Below are 18,545 nucleotides of genomic sequence, written 5' to 3'. Positions count from 1 at the left end.
TATTGAGATAAATGTTTTTCATATTTTCTGACCTCTAGCACAAACACACGGTGACAGCGCTATTTTTAGCCTTTCATTGATAAAACGCAGCTGATCTGCGCGTCGTTCGTTTCATTTTACAAGCGTGTGAAAGTTGTGCAATCTTATTTCACCAATATCAGAGAAAGCTCTTACATATACACGGACATGTAACGTTTACTTAAACATAAGCATTGGACTCTGACATATTAGCTCATGATTAAATGACAGGAGAGGGTCTCGTCCACAGACCATCTCCTCAGTAATCTGGAAAGGAGCGGTCGAAAATGGACAAAAAGAGACGGATTTAAACACCAAGTGTAAACGTAATGTGTCTCTCTCGTCCACTTGTGATCTGATCGACGAAAACACATCTAAATACCAAGTGTAACAGCCCCTGTGATATTTTTCCTCGCGTGGATGAAAAAGGAGTGTCTAAGCTACGTTTATGGTTGTTTTTTTGTATGTGATTTTAAGCGGACATATCATGACAATCAGACTTTTTACATGTTTAACATAAATCTGTGTGCTTTGACGGATCACACGATTGCAAATTGTTCATTTTTTTCATTGCTTTAGCTTTAGCTACTGGAAGCCATGTTAACCTTGACATGACAGGGCCACCGTACTAGTTAAAACGCGTTCCGAATGGTGGGGGCTAGAGCGTAATAATCAGTTGCTTGTCATATAGATTTTTACCGCTAGATGGGAGTAGATCCTACACAGTGGGGCTTTAAGTGCTATAATTGGGTCCCCAGTGCTTCTATCAACCTAGAAAATGTGAAAAAGATCAACCCAGTAACTTAGTTTTGGTAAACCATTCTCCACAAGCATGTGAAAAAATAGGTCAGTGAAATTTGGCTCCCCGAGTGATGTCAGAAGGGGATAATACTGGCCCTTAATCTGCACTATCCAACCACAGCACTGCCATTTAGTGCAGAGAGAGAGAGAGAGAGAAAATAAAACCCCCTTAGCTGTTATAAAATGCACTATAACCCCACTGCTTTGCAAGGCTTATTGCTTTTATAAAACGGTTACTTCATATGCATAACGTTAGCAGGATTTTATAAAATAAAACACAAATAAGTTGTAATTATATTAGTTCCCAACCAACACAGACGCAGCAAAAACACAATAAACATATGATTTAAGACTGTGGTGTTTTTATAAATAGCCAGTTATTATTTATTCTCATTGTTAAAGTATTCAGTTGACGATTTGGCCTGTTTTGTCTATATACATTTTTTTTTTAGATTTGAATGATGAAGGAATACAATATTGCATGGCATTGTGATTGTACTTGGCATCTTTGACCAAATTTTTTCTTTCTACCGTATTTTTCGGTCTATAAGCCATATTTTTTTTATATCTTGGCTGGTGCTGTGTCTTATAGTCAGGTGCGCCTTGTAAGTCAGTATGAATTAATTTTGACATTTATGAGGCAAGAGACAACATTACCGTCTACAGCCGTGAGACTCCGCTATATGCTGCTTCTGTATTTATGTAATTAAATGGATTCAGTGATGTAGAATGACGAGTCTACGAACTTCACGCTAGTTGGCTTGTTTGGTAAATTTAGCCGATTCAACCTTCGAGGTAAGTTCTGTATGCTATGGTTTATCGTTTAAATAACTGATAATATTACTTTTAACGTACAGACATCTATTCAGCCTGCTGTTCTGTCTGCTATTGTTTAGTTGAATAACTTGCCTTTCCAGATTAAATGTCTGTTCTTCGGCTTGGATTTGTGAAATAATTTTCTAAATAAACGCTATAGTCCACTGTGACTTATATATGTTGTTTCGTCTTAATGACGCATTTTTGAATGATGTGGCTTATACTCCGGTGCGGCTTATAGTCCGGAAAGTACGGCACTCCATCTTTACAGTTACCATTATAAAATATAACAATTTGAGTACCAACTAAATCTTTCTTTCTTTGTTTTTCTTTCTGTCTACTTTCCTTCTTTCTTTCTTCTCCCTCCCCTCCCCTTCCCTTCATGCTGCCTTGTGACTTGGGTATTTCACCACCATCATCATCATATTCACCATCATTGTCTTCATCAGTCTGCCATCAGTCAAACTTGGGTCTACGCAGTTGGGTTTTCATGCCATTTCTTTTCATCCATTTCCATTTTTCTGTCTCTGCCCTTTTAAATATCACCGTGGTTACCGTACCATGACTCAGTGCATCTGTCTCCTGTCATCTTTTGTGGTCATGCCAGTGCATGTAGACTGGGGGATAGATGTCATATCTATACAGTCCAAACATTTGCACAGTGGTTGAAATGTGCAACCTTGACAACAACAACAATAGCTACTATGCCAAATATGCAAGTATTTGCAAATTCCAAGTATAAAGGAAAATAAAAGTCATTTTATGAAGGTCTCTTTATCAAAAGGCCATTATCAGAACTTACAGAAGGTTAATGCTGCGTCATCAAAATGATATTACAATTCAAAATCAACTGCTTACATGGCACGGTGATGGAAAAGCGGCTTTAGATGCACTCCGTCCATCATTAAATCTGCCGAAGCAGCGCCTGTTGGCATTTTAACCACTGAACTACAATTTTGGATGGTTTGATAGTTATTCGTCACTGATTAGAGCCCTTCAACCTTTTGATACCCATCCTGTACCTCTTTCTATCCCCATTTCCTGAAATCTTCGCTAGCCGTCTGGTGTTTGCTGTGCATTTTATTATACTGGCTGCTGCATTCCCTCAGTTTTATGTGGACTCTGCATCGCACTAAAAGGCTCCCTAACTCTCTTTTATTGGTCCACATTGTCCACTTCAGTCAAACGGTGACCATAAAGATAATTGCTTTGTTATGGACAAGGCAACCTCTAGATTAAGGGTCACGGTTTGTCTCGGCTTTCCTCTTGTGTCTCACTCCGTATCTCTCTGTCTCCACTCGAACCGAGAGCCGATAGAGCTGAAGTATATCTCAAGTAGCACAGCTTTGGCTAAGCATCTCATCTTTAAAGTGCTTTAAAAGGCTTTTGTCCAGTAATTGCGGTACAAACGTTTTACGACACACTTACCCTTCAATTAGAAAACAGAAAGTCAGACAGAAGACATTTGGTGGCATGTTAACTTTACTGCCTTGAGTTTATTTTTTACTTTGCAAACTGCTAGATTTGGAATAAACCTAACAAGTCTTATAAATTATTTTGTTTTTGGATTGTTACAGTCATGGTCACTATGACCTGTGGTTGCATGACAAACATTTTTATGTTCTATCTAAAATGAATTGCATACATCTGGAATTAACATATTTATTTAGGGATGAAGTGTTTCTAAAATAGTGTTTTTAAAATGTTTTTTAGTTGATCAGAGGAGAATAATTGGAGACAGAGAACGAGACACAGAGAACGAGAGATGCTCATGCTTGTGCTAAGATTCAACGAAATGAATCTTGTCTCCTCCTATTGGTTCGGGTTTATCGGATGTGCAGTTAATCTGTCTTGCCTTAACTGCATTCCCAAGCGATCGTTGATTCCTGTTTTTTGCCCTGTTAGCAATTAAACCAGCCAACTGTTTTTGTTTTAAATCATTGTGTATATAGTTGTTGATCATCTTTGTTTAACAACAAAGACGTTGATTGGTGGCCATTTTCCTGATGAAGTTTACTTTAACCTTGTCTCTTTTTTCCTCAACAGCTCCGTAAAGTGGAAAGAGACAAGAAGACGATGGATCAGGAGATAGTGGAGCTCACAAATAAACTAGTGGATGCCAAAAACACTATCGACAAGCTGGAAGAGCTGAACGTACGTCCAGAGCTTTGTGTGTGTGTGTGTGTGCGCAAGACAAATTTGTGTGTTGTCAGTGCTTTGGTGTTCCTGGGATTAGTAACTACTGGAGCTGAAAATTGAAAGTTGCATGCAGAAAAACCGTACTGTTGTGACATCCGTCTGCAGTCTAGCCAATGATATTTGACTTACTGAGCTCACAGAGGAACACAGCCAAGTAGTTTTTGTCTTTTTTTATGAATTGGTCAATGCTGGGCCTCCCTTCTGGGACACCAGTTTCTAAACGCAATTCCCAAACGTTGTTAGTGGATCGTTAGGGCAAACGGGTACAAGTGTAAAAATGCAGTCTTGGAAAATCTACCAGGAAATTATACCAATTCTCTTAGCAATTGACACTGGACTGTAGCAGACAGATTCGTATTCTGGCAGTTGGTTTTTAAGATTTGATGTAACCCCGTGAGGAAAAGAAAGCTTGAGTTTTAAACGTGCTGCAACTAATTTTAGCACAGGAGAAATTGATGACTGCCTGTGTCACTGTGTGCTTCCCTTGGACAGATAGTTCAGACATTAATCATAGCTCCTGCCTCACAGGTACATGTCAGGAGAATTATTCCCCCCTTTTTTTGGATACCTTTAGTTACAAATCCTGTAGACTATAACCCTGAATTGACATTTTCTCTGAATTGTCAAACATTTGGATGCACCCACTCACACACACACACACACACACACACACACATATATATATATATATATATGAAGAGTTTGGTTCCAAAACGCAATAAACGCCATTTTTGAAAAAAATGAGTTACTGCCAGAATCAGTATTATATCAGGTCAGTATTATAAAGTAAATTCTTAATTTTATGCAAAATCCAATTTCCGCCGTGTTATTCTGTCATCTTTTCTCGCATTTTTCCCAAAATGCAATAAACACCACTCCCCCTTTTCTACAGAATGCCATAAATCCACTCCTCCACAGATTACAGCGCACCTCACGCAATGTAAACAAAGAATGGCGGCGCGCTGAGTACACGGAATCCTAGTTTTCCTCATCTACTTTGTACTTCCTGATCACCAAACAAACAAAAACAAAATAATACTTTAATAGCATTGATAAACCTGTGATGGTTTTCTGTGACGGGAAAGAAACGTAAGCCATTAACATGTAATAATTTACGCAGAGGAACTCGGGAGACCGGTGCTTGTTTGGCCGGGCTGACAGCATCAAGTTACTGTCATGATAACACATTGACCCCAGGGGATCTTATGAAAAACTTTCCATAATTTTACTCAAAGTCAACAAAAATCGAGCAGGACCAAAACATTTTACAGCTGATCGCTTTGAAAAACGTTAAGCGAGGACGTCAAGTATAACCGATGACTTCTTAATATCACAAAGTAAGTGTTTTGATTAATGACAATAATGTTTATATTTTTAATTAGTGTGTACAACTAGTCAACTAAATGAATATAACATGGCAAAGATGAATGCACATTTATATAGGCGATTGATTCAATAGATTTATAGCATTTTGAATAAAAACTTGTCATGGATTTATTGCATTTTGTGGAAAAAATAATCCGTTTTTAAAATAAATCTTTGAAAATCAAGTTATGGATTTGATTTTTTTATGTTTTTATAACCTAAAGATGCTATGTAAAAAGTTTGTAACAGAAAATAGTGGTTTTTATCTTGTCACTTTCTTGGTATAGAAAACACGTTTTTACCGAAATTTGTCAAAATGGATTTATTGCATTTTGGAACCAAACTCTTCACATATATATATTAATTTTATATCTGTGAAAACCAAGGTAAAATAACTTTTTGTTGATTTACTGATTTTTTTACATAAAATCACACATGGAAATTAAGTAAATCTACTTAACTATGTTAAGTAAATTAACACTGTAAAAAATATGATATTTTTGGTAACAACATTACACATAATATTTTTAGATACTTTTAAAAGTGCTTACTCCTTTAAAGCCCGGGATACACTGCACGATAATTGGCTGTCCCAGACGAAATTGCCATCGTGAAACTATCGTCGCGATTTCTGTGATCGTGGCTCTCCATCGGTGGTCCTATGTCGTACAGTGAGAGAGGTTCAAAGACGGCCGTTTTCCCGGTCTTGCGTCTAAAGATAGTCTACGATAGTTTTCTGACAGTGTCAGAAATTCGGCATGATCACCGCACAGTGTGTTTGCTGCTACGACCTGCGCGCCGGTATTTGTTTACCACGAGCGCATGCTGGTGACGTTGCGCAACGTGTGACGCAGCCGCCGAAGCTTCCGTGTCATCATCGTACAGTCTACATGCCTCTCGTACCCGAGTTCAAACTATAACTGTCGCACAGTGTGATAAGGTAATGATCTTATAAGAGGACAAAAATCGTGCAGTGTATTCCGGGCTTAATAGACTCTTCCTGATTTAATCATGTAAAATTACCTCTTTTCCTTGCATATTTATTATTATATACCACATTATGATGAGCAAGTAAAGCCCTATTCGGACGGGATTCGTTTTACAGGGGTAGATGGTGTAATGTAATTTTACCACAGGACGTCTGTATTAATGATATTAATGGTCAATTCGGACGGGATTAGAAATCTCAGTAAAACATTCAAAAGTGGGAGGGGTAACTCGTTTGCGCAGCGCGTCACCTCTCGTCTTCACGTGCACATCACCTTGCTTACTAATATCACATTTGCAAACAACATGACACAGATGAGGAAAACGCGAAACATTGTGTTTAATTTCAGTTTGTGGAGAACGTCAGTTTCATAAACAGTTCCGCGCCTCTGAGAAGTAAATTTGACTTTTTAAAAAATAGTTTGTGTCGTGTTATTTAGGAACTGACTTGCCACTGACTTGTTTTTCCGCCTAGAACGCAAGTAAATGCTTCTTTAAGAGCTTTTATATTTAAAAGAAACCCGCAAATTAAAAGGAAATGACGCAATTTATGTGTATATTTACAGCTGGTCTTTTCGCACTGGATTAGTATTAGCTGAGGTAATTTCTCCGGACCTTTTTACAATAGGTAAAAGTCGCCGTAATCTTTACTGACATGGAACATTCGGACGGGACTAAAATCACTGAGAAGCTCTGATAAAAATTGCTTTACCCCACCTCCCTATGTACAACTAATCCCGTCCGAATAGTACTTAAGAAGAGACTGGTCTCAGTAGTGACATTAGCACAGTTAGTGCTTATTGAATAAATTATGTTTAATATCTTTTTACCGGTCATCTGTATTTGTTTGCTTTTGTCTTGTTTTATAAATCCATTTCAGTTAAAGTTCTCATCTTCTATCCTCATGCAGGAACGCTATCGGCAGGACTGCAATTTGGCCGTGCAGTTGTTGAAGTGCAATAAGTCGCATTTCAGGAACCACAAGTTTGCTGATGTAAGTAATGGGTTCAGTTTCTCATAGGCAGCGCCAAAGTGAATCTGTGGAAATTGGTCCACCCGTCATTCACTTAGTGCTACATATGCACCCCCAGTATGTTTATTACATGTTTAGATAATTTGATATGTGTATAGTACTCTTAAGATCTATGTAGCAAATAGATAAAAGTAAATACAGTTTACTGTAAATACATTCTACTGATTTTCCCCAAAATCAGCACAGAAGGGTTTGTAGATTCCGTCTGGGCATGCTTATATATTAAATTAGCATTTTAAAGGGATAGTTCATCGGAAAAAAAAAAAACCTATCCAATAATTTACTGAAATCCTAGAGGTGTATATGACTTTCTGTTTGCAGCTGAACACATTAAGGGCCAGATTTATTAAACGGGGCAAATTAGCATGAAAGTGCAATTTCAAAAAAGCTCAGATGGGAGTGTTAATATCTGCGGGTTATTTACTAAAAAGGCGCAAATGAAATAACACAGGCGCATCAGCTCATTTCCATAACGACCAACGCAATCTACTAAGAGCAGCACAAATTAGTAAAGGGTTGCAATAAGCAGAGCTGATGCTCCTCAGGTGCAGGTGATCGACTAACGCTTGAGTTCAACACCACAGACATCGCAGCTAAAAATGTGAAGTGTAAAATCCCAGCTAATGAAGCCGGAGTACATCGAAAAGAACAATGACAAAAAATGAAGGTTTATAATAACTTTTGAAACACATGCTATTGTGTGACTTCTCCTAATGACTAGGGCTGCTCGATTATGGGAAAATCATAATCCCGATTATTTAACACGATTACTTAATGACTGTAAAAACATTCACTTGTGCACACACGCATACGCGCGCACACAATTCAATGCATTTGTTTAGTTTTGTTGCAGAAGGCTACACGTGTCAAGCAGTGGTGCCTACAGAGGTGCCTTTTAAGCACATCGGTCCAGCGGAAACTGATTCATATTTTAAACACAAGGGATGTTTTGCTACAATATATTCGCTTGAAATGCATATAACTTTACAAACATAAACAGGATTACTTTTTAGTGGTCTGACTTCGGACAGATGCGGGAGCACAGCTCTCTGCATGTGCACGAGAGTGAGAGAATCACCAAGATGCAGCGGATTATATTTTATATATAAGGGATATTTTGCCTTAGCTCGCTTGAAACACATAAAACTGAACAAATACAGTCTTGTTCAAAATAATAGCAGTACAATGTGACTAACCAGAATAATCAAGGTTTTTAGTATATTTTTTATTGCTACATGGCAAACAAGTTACCAGTAGGTTCAGTAGATTCTCAGAAAACAAACAAGACCCAGCATTCATGATGTGCACGCTCTTGGGGTTGTGCAATTGGGGTATTGGTTGAAGGGGGTGTGTTCAAAAAAATAGCAGTGTCTACCTTTGACTGTACAAACTCAAAACTATTTTGTACAAAAAAATTTTTTCTGGGATTTAGCAATCCTGTGAATCACTAAACTAATATTTAGTTGTATGACCACAGTTTTTTAAAACTGCTTGACATCTGTGTGGCATGGAGTCAACCAACTTGTGGCACCTCTCAGCTGTTATTCCACTCCATGATTCTTTAACAACATTCCACAATTCATTCACATTTCTTGGTTTTGCTTCAGAAACAGCATTTTTGATATCACCCCACAAGTTCTCAATTGGATTAAGGGCTGGCCACTCCATAACATTAATTTTGTTGGTTTGGAACCAAGACTTTGCCCGTTTACTAGTGTGTTTTGGGTCATTGTCTTGTTGAAACAACCATTTCAAGGGCATGTCCTCTTCAGCATAGGGCAACATGACCTCTTCAAGTATTTTAACATATGCAAACTGATCCATGATCCCTGGTATGCGATAAATAGGCCCAACACCATAGTAGGAGAAACATGCCCATATCATGATGCTTGCACCTCCATGCTTCACTGTCTTCACTGTGTACTGTGGCTTGAATTCAGAGTTTGGGGGTCGTCTCACAAACTGCCTGTGGCCCTTGGACCCAAAAAGAACAATTTTACTCTCATCAGTCCACAAAATGTTCCTTCATTTCTCTTTAGGCCAGTTGATGTGTTCTTTGGCAAATTGTAACCTCTTCTGCACATGCCTTTTTTTTAACAGAGGGACTTCGCGGGGGATTCTTGAAAATAGATTAGCTTCACACAGACGTCTTCTAACTGTCACAGTACTTGCAGGTAACTCCAGACTGTCTTTGATCATCCTGGAGGTGATCATTGGCTGAGCCTTTGCCATTCTGGTTATTCTTCTATCCATTTTGATGGTTGTCTTCCGTTTTCTTCCACGTCTCTCTTGTTTTGCTCTCTATTTTAAGGCATTGGAGATCATTTTAGCTGAACAGCCTATCATTTTTTGCACCTCTTTATAGGTTTTCCCCTCTCCAATCAACTTTTTAATCAAAGTACGCTGTTCTTCTGAACAATGTCTTGAACGACCCATTTTCCTCAGCTTTCAAATGCATGTTCAACAAGTGTTGGCTTCATCCTTAAATAGGGGCCACCTGATTCACACCTGTTTCTTCACAAAATTGATGACCTCAGTGATTGAATGCCACACTGCTATTTTTTTGAACACACCCCTTTCAACTAATTCAACTAATTGCCCAATTGCACAGCCTTAAGAGCGTGCATATCATGAATGCTGGGTCTCATTTGTTTTCTGAGAATCTACTGAACCTACTGGTAACTTGTTTGCCACGTAGCAATAAAAAAATATACTAAAAACCTTGATTATTCTGGTTAGTCACATTGTACTGCTATTATTTTGAACAAGACTGTACATCAGCATTACTACTTTGTGTTCGGACTTCGGACAGAGAGCGCACACACGTGAGAGAGTCGCAGCTGCTCATGACACGCTGGATTTATAACACAAGACGAAATGATAGAAACTGAATGCGGCACACTAATTGATCTACCTCGATTATCTTGTTTTTGCAATCGAAATGTAAAAACGATTAATTGCACAGCCCTACTAGTGACTTCTCTTTTATTTCCTTCAGCAAATAAAAAATAACATGGCTTGAAAAAAATATTTTCGAATAATATTTTCCTCTGGCATTCCAAACGTGTGGAAAAAATCCTTTGCCTTGTACCACACGCTCTCTGATCTCTGCGATGCCTCCTCATATCATCAACAATTCAGCCATTGTATGCACAAAATGGTTTAAGACATGCTTTTTTGGCGTTAACTAATGGCGTAAATACCAGTAATATCACACAAGCAAACCTTAGTAAAATTGTGTTGCTTGAATCATTTAAATAAATACATTTTGCATCCGAAAGGTAAGCTCCTACAAATGCAAATGCAATAAGTTCAGTCGTAACTAGGCCACACCTTTTAAACACTAAATATTAACAGAACATCTTTAGTAAATCCCGACAGTCGCAAGCCGCCGTTAGGAAATCTGGCCCTTTAAGTTGTAATTAACACTTTCACCACTTTTTTTAAAGTTGACAGCCAGCGCCAGCATTTTTCATGATTTTCACAAAAGTTTAATGCCTTCCAGAAAATGTTCTTCTTAAGATATATAAACATACAATATATCAAATGAAAAAACAGACCCTTTGCTTTAAAAAAAAACGTTTAATCCTACCTACCCTAACTACATTAGTTCTCTTTTATCACCTCTCAAATATGGGTAGGTTTCTTCAAAAAACACAAAATTTTGAGCAAAGAGCTGAGATAATTGCGATTTTGTGAAGGACTTTTGATAGAAATCAGATTCAGAGCGATCCTCAAAACCTACATGGACATACAGCTGTTTGCCTTAGGGCGATACTTCCAGGTTTTAAAAGGTGCGTAAGAGCGCCTGGTGGATAGCCGGAAATACTCGTCATTGGCATGAACGCGTTTTCTCTTAATTGACGAGTTAACTCGTCAATGGCGGGGAAAGAGTTCAATATAATTCTGGCTCCTCCTGGCTTCATAATGGCATTGCATTGTGCCCATTTTTTATAACCCCCATCAGAAAAGAAATCCAAATACACACTCTGGTGGATTAATATGTGTCGTTTACAGAGAAACTGTACTTTTGTGAGAGAAAACTCATTTTTTTTGTATTTTGACCAAATTTAGCGCCCAATACATCACGTTTGATTCCAATATTAATAATAATCAGAGTTGGGCAAGTTACTATCAAAATGTAATACATTATAGAATACAAGTTATTGTCATTTATAAGTAATTAGTTACATTACAATATAACTGCCTCTGAACTGTAATGCGTTACACTTTTGCGTTACTTTTATCAAAATAACCACAGAAGATTGACTAGGCATTCTAAAATGTTAAAATTTAAAAGTCTAGCAGTAGTTTATTGCTGCTTACAAATTCAAAAGGGTAATGTGTATGTCCCCAAGCTGAGTAAAAACATCATGTAATAGGCACAGTGAAGACTTACGGCATAATACAGTAACAATCACTGTCAGAACCATTAACTTAGACAAATCATCCAAGTTTGGTCAATTATGGTACACATACCAAACACAATAGAGCTGAAGCCCACTATAATGCAACCTAAAGCCTAATAACATGGCAAGACACGCAACCTGTTTTCTTTTCATTTCTATTCTTTAATTTCATTTTCAAAACTTGTTAGAGTCTAAATCTGTTTTGCTTTCGCAGTGACGATTGTGTGCACGGTTAAGCAGTCGCTTTTTGTAACAGATGTGGACCTGGAGTAAGAAAGGATTAGTCAAAGGGATAGAGAAATGCAGAGAAAGAGACCAAGAGAAGAAAGAGGGGATTTAAAAAATAGCCATAGGTTAACATCAGTGTTTAAGGATGGAGAGCGCATGTTAGAGAAGTGATGCGCGGATGTGGACGGTATCGACAAGACGCCAAACTCCAGACACATCTGTTTGTTTGGCCTTTGTATCTGTCCGTAGGGGGACATGCAACAGATTGGAGGCTTGACGGACAGATCTGTGTATCCAGAAACAGAGCGGTATAATTAAACAGCTTGACCTCAAGGGCAAACGGGCATTGAACACAACAGGGCATGAGCACCTGTAGCCTACTTTCTGCATTAAACTATCAGGCTATTTGCCAACGCCATCAAATCCTTAAAGAGGTGAAAACAGTAAAGTTAATAAAGTAGCAGTTTCTCAAATGCATCATCTTTCAGGCACCCATTTAATAAATTCTCTTGCATTAATATATATATATATATATATATATATATATATATATATATATATATATATATATATATATACCATAGATCTGCATCTACAAGTGTTTTGAAATTATGACATCTTGCATGAGGATTTGACTGCAAAATTAGTTACATTTCCATTGCAGATTTGCGCAAAACTTTAGCGTTATTTTCAGAATGTCCACAAAAGACTATTGCGAAATGATGGCGTTTTAATTAATCAAGAATATGTGACTGAAAACTTAATGGTTCAGTCATACTAAACATCACGTCATGCAAAAAAAGTGTTTTGCGATATATTGGGAGTTTTTGCTAAATTTACGTGTTTCCATTTTTAATTCGCAATGTCAATTTTTGCAATTTGAAGGGTAATGGAAACGCAGCTAGTGAGGCACTGGAGGTTTGGACAGGACGTAAGCACTTAAAATGCACACTGTTGTAAAGCTGTAAGATTTATTATGACCAATTTTAGTATGCAGTTAGCAGTAGTATGTAGTTTAACCTCCCCCACCGCTAGTAATGTGATGTTGCCGTTGACTTGAGATCTACATCAGCTTCACATCCTGTCATAATGACGTGTGTAACCTGATTGTAATCTGGAGGCTATGAAGGGGTCATGTTTGGAAATGTGACATGGCCGCATTGATTCTCCTGTACCCCCCCACAACCAGAGGAAGTGAGGGCTTTGTGGGTAATTGCTGCCCCACAGGATCGTTACAACATAAAGCTGAGCGGGACGTTGTGATGACTGATTTTCCCTGTCTTTTTTTCCACAAATCAATAACCTGGCCTGGCTTCATTCAGTCGGTAGAATGAAATAAAGGCCCTCATCACCTGCCTTTTTTCTTTTAGTCTCTCTCTTTTTCTCTCTGTCTGTCTTGGCTCTCTTCGGTAATAATCTAATTTGAGGTGAGCTTTTTACTCTTTATTCTTCTGTTCTGCGTCAGGGCGAGACGACATTGTGTAGTATTAAATGAACAGACATTATTTTCTGCTGCTTTTCTTCATGACTGAGATAACCTTTATCAAAGTTATATGGTAGATTTACTCAATGAACACTGGGATGTGAACTGAGACCTATGTCAGTGGAATTGTAAATTTCAAGATCACTTGCAGGAAAGGATTTCGTCCACAAAGATATATATTATATATATATATATAAAAGAGCAGACCCGCTGCTTTCAAAAAAAAACGCTTTCATCTTCATTTGTTTTCTTTTTATCAACCCTCAAATATGGGTAAGTTTCTTAAAAAATTCCTAATTTTGAGCAAAAAGATAATGGCATTATCAGATTCAGAGCGATGATCAAAACATACACTGAGTTTTTACTGTGTTTTTTAATCCATGGAATCTTGGGCACCACCTTGTGGATAATAGCGGAAATATGGATTGCCGTAAAACCGTAAAATTGGCAGGGAAGCGTTTTCTTTTAATTGACAACATAACTCGTCAATGGCAGGGAAAGAGTTAAGAAATAAGGCTAGGTTTTTTGTGACCCTAGAAACTGATTTGACCTGAATTGTCACTTAGATTCAATATTTTTTTATTTGTAACACACACAGTTATATGAGTATATAACTAGCAGTGAAATGAAAATCTGTACAAAAAACCAACCTGACCTCACAAAGTTCCGTGGGAAAGTCACAGAATTTTTTGCTAATTTTTCTGTGGCATTCTCACAGATCTCCTCTTTTTTCCGTGGCCCTGTCACAGACTGTTTTTTCTGTGGCATTCTCACGGATTGGTTACTCAAATGTTCTGTCCTATTTTCTTACCATTGTCACTTTGGTTTACATAAAATGACATCCTTACCCAAAGGCCAGGGTCACGGAAAAATGCGGAGATCTGTGAGAATGCCACAGATAAATGAGCAAAAAATTTTGTGACTTAGCATTAAAAACTTAGTGTTTTAGGTTAATTTAATCTCAGATAGAAACTGGGGTTTTTGTAATTCAGTAACTCAAAAAGGATTATAAGAAACCAATAAATTAGGGTAATCTTTTCACGTATATTCGTTAAATGTTATTTGTATGTGGTGAGTTTTGACATGATTGTTTTGTATGTTTCTTTTCTCTGTGATGTTTTTCAGTTGCCTTATGAGCTACAGGACATGGTGAACAAGCACATGAAGAGCAGCTTGCCCAACAAGACTCAAGGCTCTCAGGGAGCTCAAGCCCAGGACCCTGACACTCTCAGTCTGACTCCCGCAGATGTGGTGCCCACTTCAGTCATTGCTCGTGTTCTTGAGAAGCCAGAGCCCCTGGTGCTTAACTCAGCCCAGTCTAGCAGCATTGCAAGTCGGCCAGTGGCAGAGGATGTGTTTGTACATGTGGACATGACGGCACCCCAAGAAGACGGTGGAGGGCGTGAGAACGGTGGGCCCATTCATGCCAGGTCTCCTGTGGGATCTGATCAGCAGCATGTGAACGGCATGAGTCGAAGCCAGGGCAGTCTGGATGGTCCAGCAGGTGAAGATGGTGCAGCGCCCTCCTTTGAGAAGTTAAATCCTTACCCTGCTCCTCCTCCACCACACCCACTTTACCCTGGTCGCAAAGTCATCGAGTTCTCTTCTGATGACAAAGTGAAAATCCCCAAGAACAGCCCATTGCCGAATTGCACATATGCTACTCGTCAGGCAATTTCTCTTAGTCTTGTGCAGAACGAGGAGGAAGCGGCTGATCGCCAACGTACTGTGCCCAATAGCCCGGCTGTATCTGATGGGGGCTGGCGGTCAGGGACGTCCTCTTCGTCCGGTGGAGGTCCTGCTTCTCACCAACGAACACAATCGCAGATGGATGCCACAGACACTTTGTCCAGTCATTCTAGCCCCTTTAGCAGTCCTCCTCAACCCCCAAGCGCCTTTGCCAGCTCAGGTAGTTCAGAGGAGGACCTGTTGGCCAACTGGCAGCGCATGTTTGTTGAAAAAATGGCACCGTCCTCAGAGGGGTCCCTCGTGAACCGTACATCCTTCAGCAGCGAGACGGTTAAGGATCTCCAAAGGGGCCGCAATGGAAAGTCAGGGCCACATAGAGGTGCTTACTCTGATGGCGAAGAAGGATCATCTGCCCAGAGCTGGACAGCGAGTAGAGAGTCCAGTTTGGATACAGACACCAGTAGCTTGGCGGACCTTCGTGCGAAAAAGTCTTTATATCGTGAGGACTTTTCCCAAGAAGAGGGTGAACATCTATTGATGGCCCTTGATCCACTTGACAATGATGGTGCGAGTGGCGACACCATGGTCACCATAGAGAGCAGTCCAGCTTCTGCAAAGCGTCAGGAATTTGCTCAAGATGCTGGCTCGGCAGGAAGTTCTGAAGAACGAGATATTCTGCCCCAGGACTTTCCTGTCATTGGTTCAAAAGTCCTAGCTGCCCTTGAAGATTATGCAGACAAGCCCCCTTTGACTGGCTCCTCAAGACCTCCGAAAAGCCCCAAGAGGATGGGGGTTCATCACTTGCACCGCAAAGACAGCCTTACCAGAGCCCAGGAGCATGGAAACTTGCTGGACTGAGACTTCCAGGCTCGCTCTTCTCTTGTTCTTACCTTGAGTGCTCTTCATCTTACTGGCAATCACTCGTCCTAGCAGCACACAACAAGAGGAAGGGATCTGACCAGCATTGCTGTAGCCATCCCTAATCATGCTGCCGGTGCTAAAGCTTCTTTGTAACTCTACTGTCCTCTCTCTCTTGAGGCGTGAAGCTCTCTTGTCTGTGAAACCTACGATGTTGATGAAATACCCCAAGTCCGCTTGCAGCTTTTAACAAGTGAGTTAAATCCCAGTTCCTGCTTCAGGGATCGTGAACTGAATTAAGGTGACTTTCACCGCTCCAAGACTTTGTCTCTGCTTTGTGTGACATGATTGACGGATGAAAACAGGACATAGCCATACAATTACACCTCTGAAAGAGAATGATTGAGCAGGACTGATCCATGTGGCGTTGTACGGACATGGCACACTTTACAAAATGGATGCTTTACAACCGCTCCTGCCCCTTGGGTGAGAGATTTCTACCTATTATATATATGTATTCAGGATCCCAAGTCTTTAGTTGCGAAAGATTGGGATGTCACCAAATGGCCACAACTTTGCAGGTACCACCGTCAGGTAGACTGCAGGTTGAAGCAGCTTAAATGGGGTTTAATGGACTCTCTTGTCAACTTTCAGTGCCTAACCCTTGCTCTGACAGAGGGGGCTCTCCATCACCCTTTAAAAGAACTTCTTGGTCCTTTATTCTGCATTTAGCCATCACAAACTGAGAGGATTCTTTACCTCTAATTTTCAGACAGTTACCTCTCTTCATCGATCTGCCACTGTATTTCAACACACAACATAAAGACTGCTTTAGCTTTTTTACTTTAGTAAACGGTATGAATTACAAAAACAATTTTTAATTTGATTGATTTACCGATTTGTTTTTTTGATCATGTACTCGGAAATACTGATTTGTATTCTCTCTCGTTTTATTTTACTAACAATATTTAAAATTAATTTCCGTAAACATTTTTGTGTGTTTTTTTTGTGTCTTGCTGGTTGAGTCTAAACTGTCCCGTTATTCTAATTAGGCACTTGCCGACGTGTATTAGAAGGGGGAAAGTTCTGAATATTGTCATTGTATTAAATGGAAAACTATACAAATCCTGACATTATTACACGTTAGTACTTATTCCACCGGAATGCATTAAAATTAAGCAATTAAAAAAGCAAGCACTGCTCCATTGGCATAGTATGGCAATCAAAAAATAACTTTTAAGCTGCACGCACACTGCCAGCGGCTTTGTCGTTGATTGTCGCCCTCTCTTTCAATGACGTCATTCCTAAATTTGGTTGTCCTAATATAAACAAATCATCTAGGTAACTTATGAGAGACGAATAACGCTTCACTCCCATTGGTAGTCACTCCTGAGAGTTGCTCGTCAAAGTTTCTCAACTTGGTTGTGTGGCTTTACACACCCACTCCCTGTCGCCTACGGTCACTGTTGCTTGTGTCGCAGGAAGTGAATGAGAAGGCGTCGCTCTGCCGTTGCTAGCCGCTAGCGATGTGCACGCAGCTCAAAGATCAGTATTTAAGAGTAAAAATCCTTTGTGCAAAAAGTGTGGATGTGTCATTGGTATTTCTCCAATTTTGGGGTGTATTAATGTGTTTCTACGCTGCTGACGGCAAGGATTGCCATTCAGGGGGGCATATTAATATTTCAAAAGCTATGCATATAGTGATGTTTATAAATGCCATAAAAACTTGAAACACAGTCTGTCCGTTATGATGAATTTATATTAGTAATGGTGCATACAGTAATACAAATCAACTAAAAAGTAGTGATTTGGGCCAGAAGACACAAACACGTTATTTAGATGATTTTTTATTTTTTGCTTTGTAAACCCTGATTTCATGGAAAGCTATGTTTTGATCTTAATGAATGTAATCATTTTTATGTAGCATCCATTTCTATAGGTTCCTTGTTATTCTTGAACCGTTTGTACCTGCTGTGTGTTTCAAGGGGAATGTGCATCCCACCATCATTTAATGTGTTTTGTGTGTGTGTATTTGTTGTGCAAACCAAGTTCTCTAAATTTTGGGGTGATCAGTTTGTTCAATGAATGCTTGATGTTTTCTGTTCTGACTATTCAAGTCTTAAAATTCAGTCATTTCATTTCAAGCCCCATTCAAATAGCATTTTAACTTTTTATGACTTATCAGCTTTTATCAGATAATTGTGTATTTTAGAGATGATTAAATTCAGTTCTGCCTTTTTAAGTGTCGTTTGCTTTTTTATTCTCACCAGCCAGATGTCCCTGGTTAAACCTCATGCGGTATTGAACTTTCAAAATCTGTCTTTTTCAGAAATTGGTCACATAATACATTTCACATGTAATTTACCCGAGACTTTCTCCATACTTTCTCCCATAATGTAGGTGTGATATGCAACATAGCAAGTTTAAGGGGACATTCCACTTTTTTTGGAAATAAGCTAATTTTCCAGCTCCCCTAGGGTTAAACATTTGATTTTTGTCGTTTAGGAATCCATTCAGCCGATCTCCGGGTCTGGTGCTACCACTTTTAGCATAGCTTAGCACAATCCATTGGATCTGGTTAGACCATTGGCATCACGCTTAGGAATGACCAAAGAGTTTCGATATTTTTCCGTTTGGAACTCGACTCTTCTGTGGTTGC

At 39.2% G+C, this 18,545-nt stretch overlaps 1 protein-coding gene across 4 annotated transcripts in view; it reads left to right on the top strand.

Moving 5' to 3' along the window:
* Positions 1-18,128, top strand: part of tjap1 (tight junction associated protein 1 (peripheral)) — a 112,650-nt gene extending 94,522 nt beyond the window's left edge. For 3 of the 4 annotated variants that reach the window (XM_055169299.2, XM_055169297.2, XM_055169298.2), the window contains 4 exons: positions 2,085-2,114; positions 3,682-3,789; positions 7,097-7,180; positions 14,465-18,128. In XM_055169299.2, the coding sequence (XP_055025274.1) occupies positions 2,085-2,114; positions 3,682-3,789; positions 7,097-7,180; positions 14,465-15,886 (1,644 nt within the window). In that variant the 3' untranslated portion in view covers positions 15,887-18,128. The remainder of the gene's footprint in view (positions 1-2,084; positions 2,115-3,681; positions 3,790-7,096; positions 7,181-14,464) is intronic. The other variant, XM_055169300.2, reaches the window with a different exon arrangement.
* Positions 18,129-18,545: the final 417 nt, after the last annotated feature.

Source organism: Misgurnus anguillicaudatus, chromosome 11, assembly GCF_027580225.2.
Source record: "Misgurnus anguillicaudatus chromosome 11, ASM2758022v2, whole genome shotgun sequence".
NCBI classification, from domain to species: domain Eukaryota; kingdom Metazoa; phylum Chordata; class Actinopteri; order Cypriniformes; family Cobitidae; genus Misgurnus; species Misgurnus anguillicaudatus.
The sequence above is the reverse complement of the archived record's forward strand: the minus strand, read 5'-3'. Positions and strand labels throughout refer to the sequence as shown.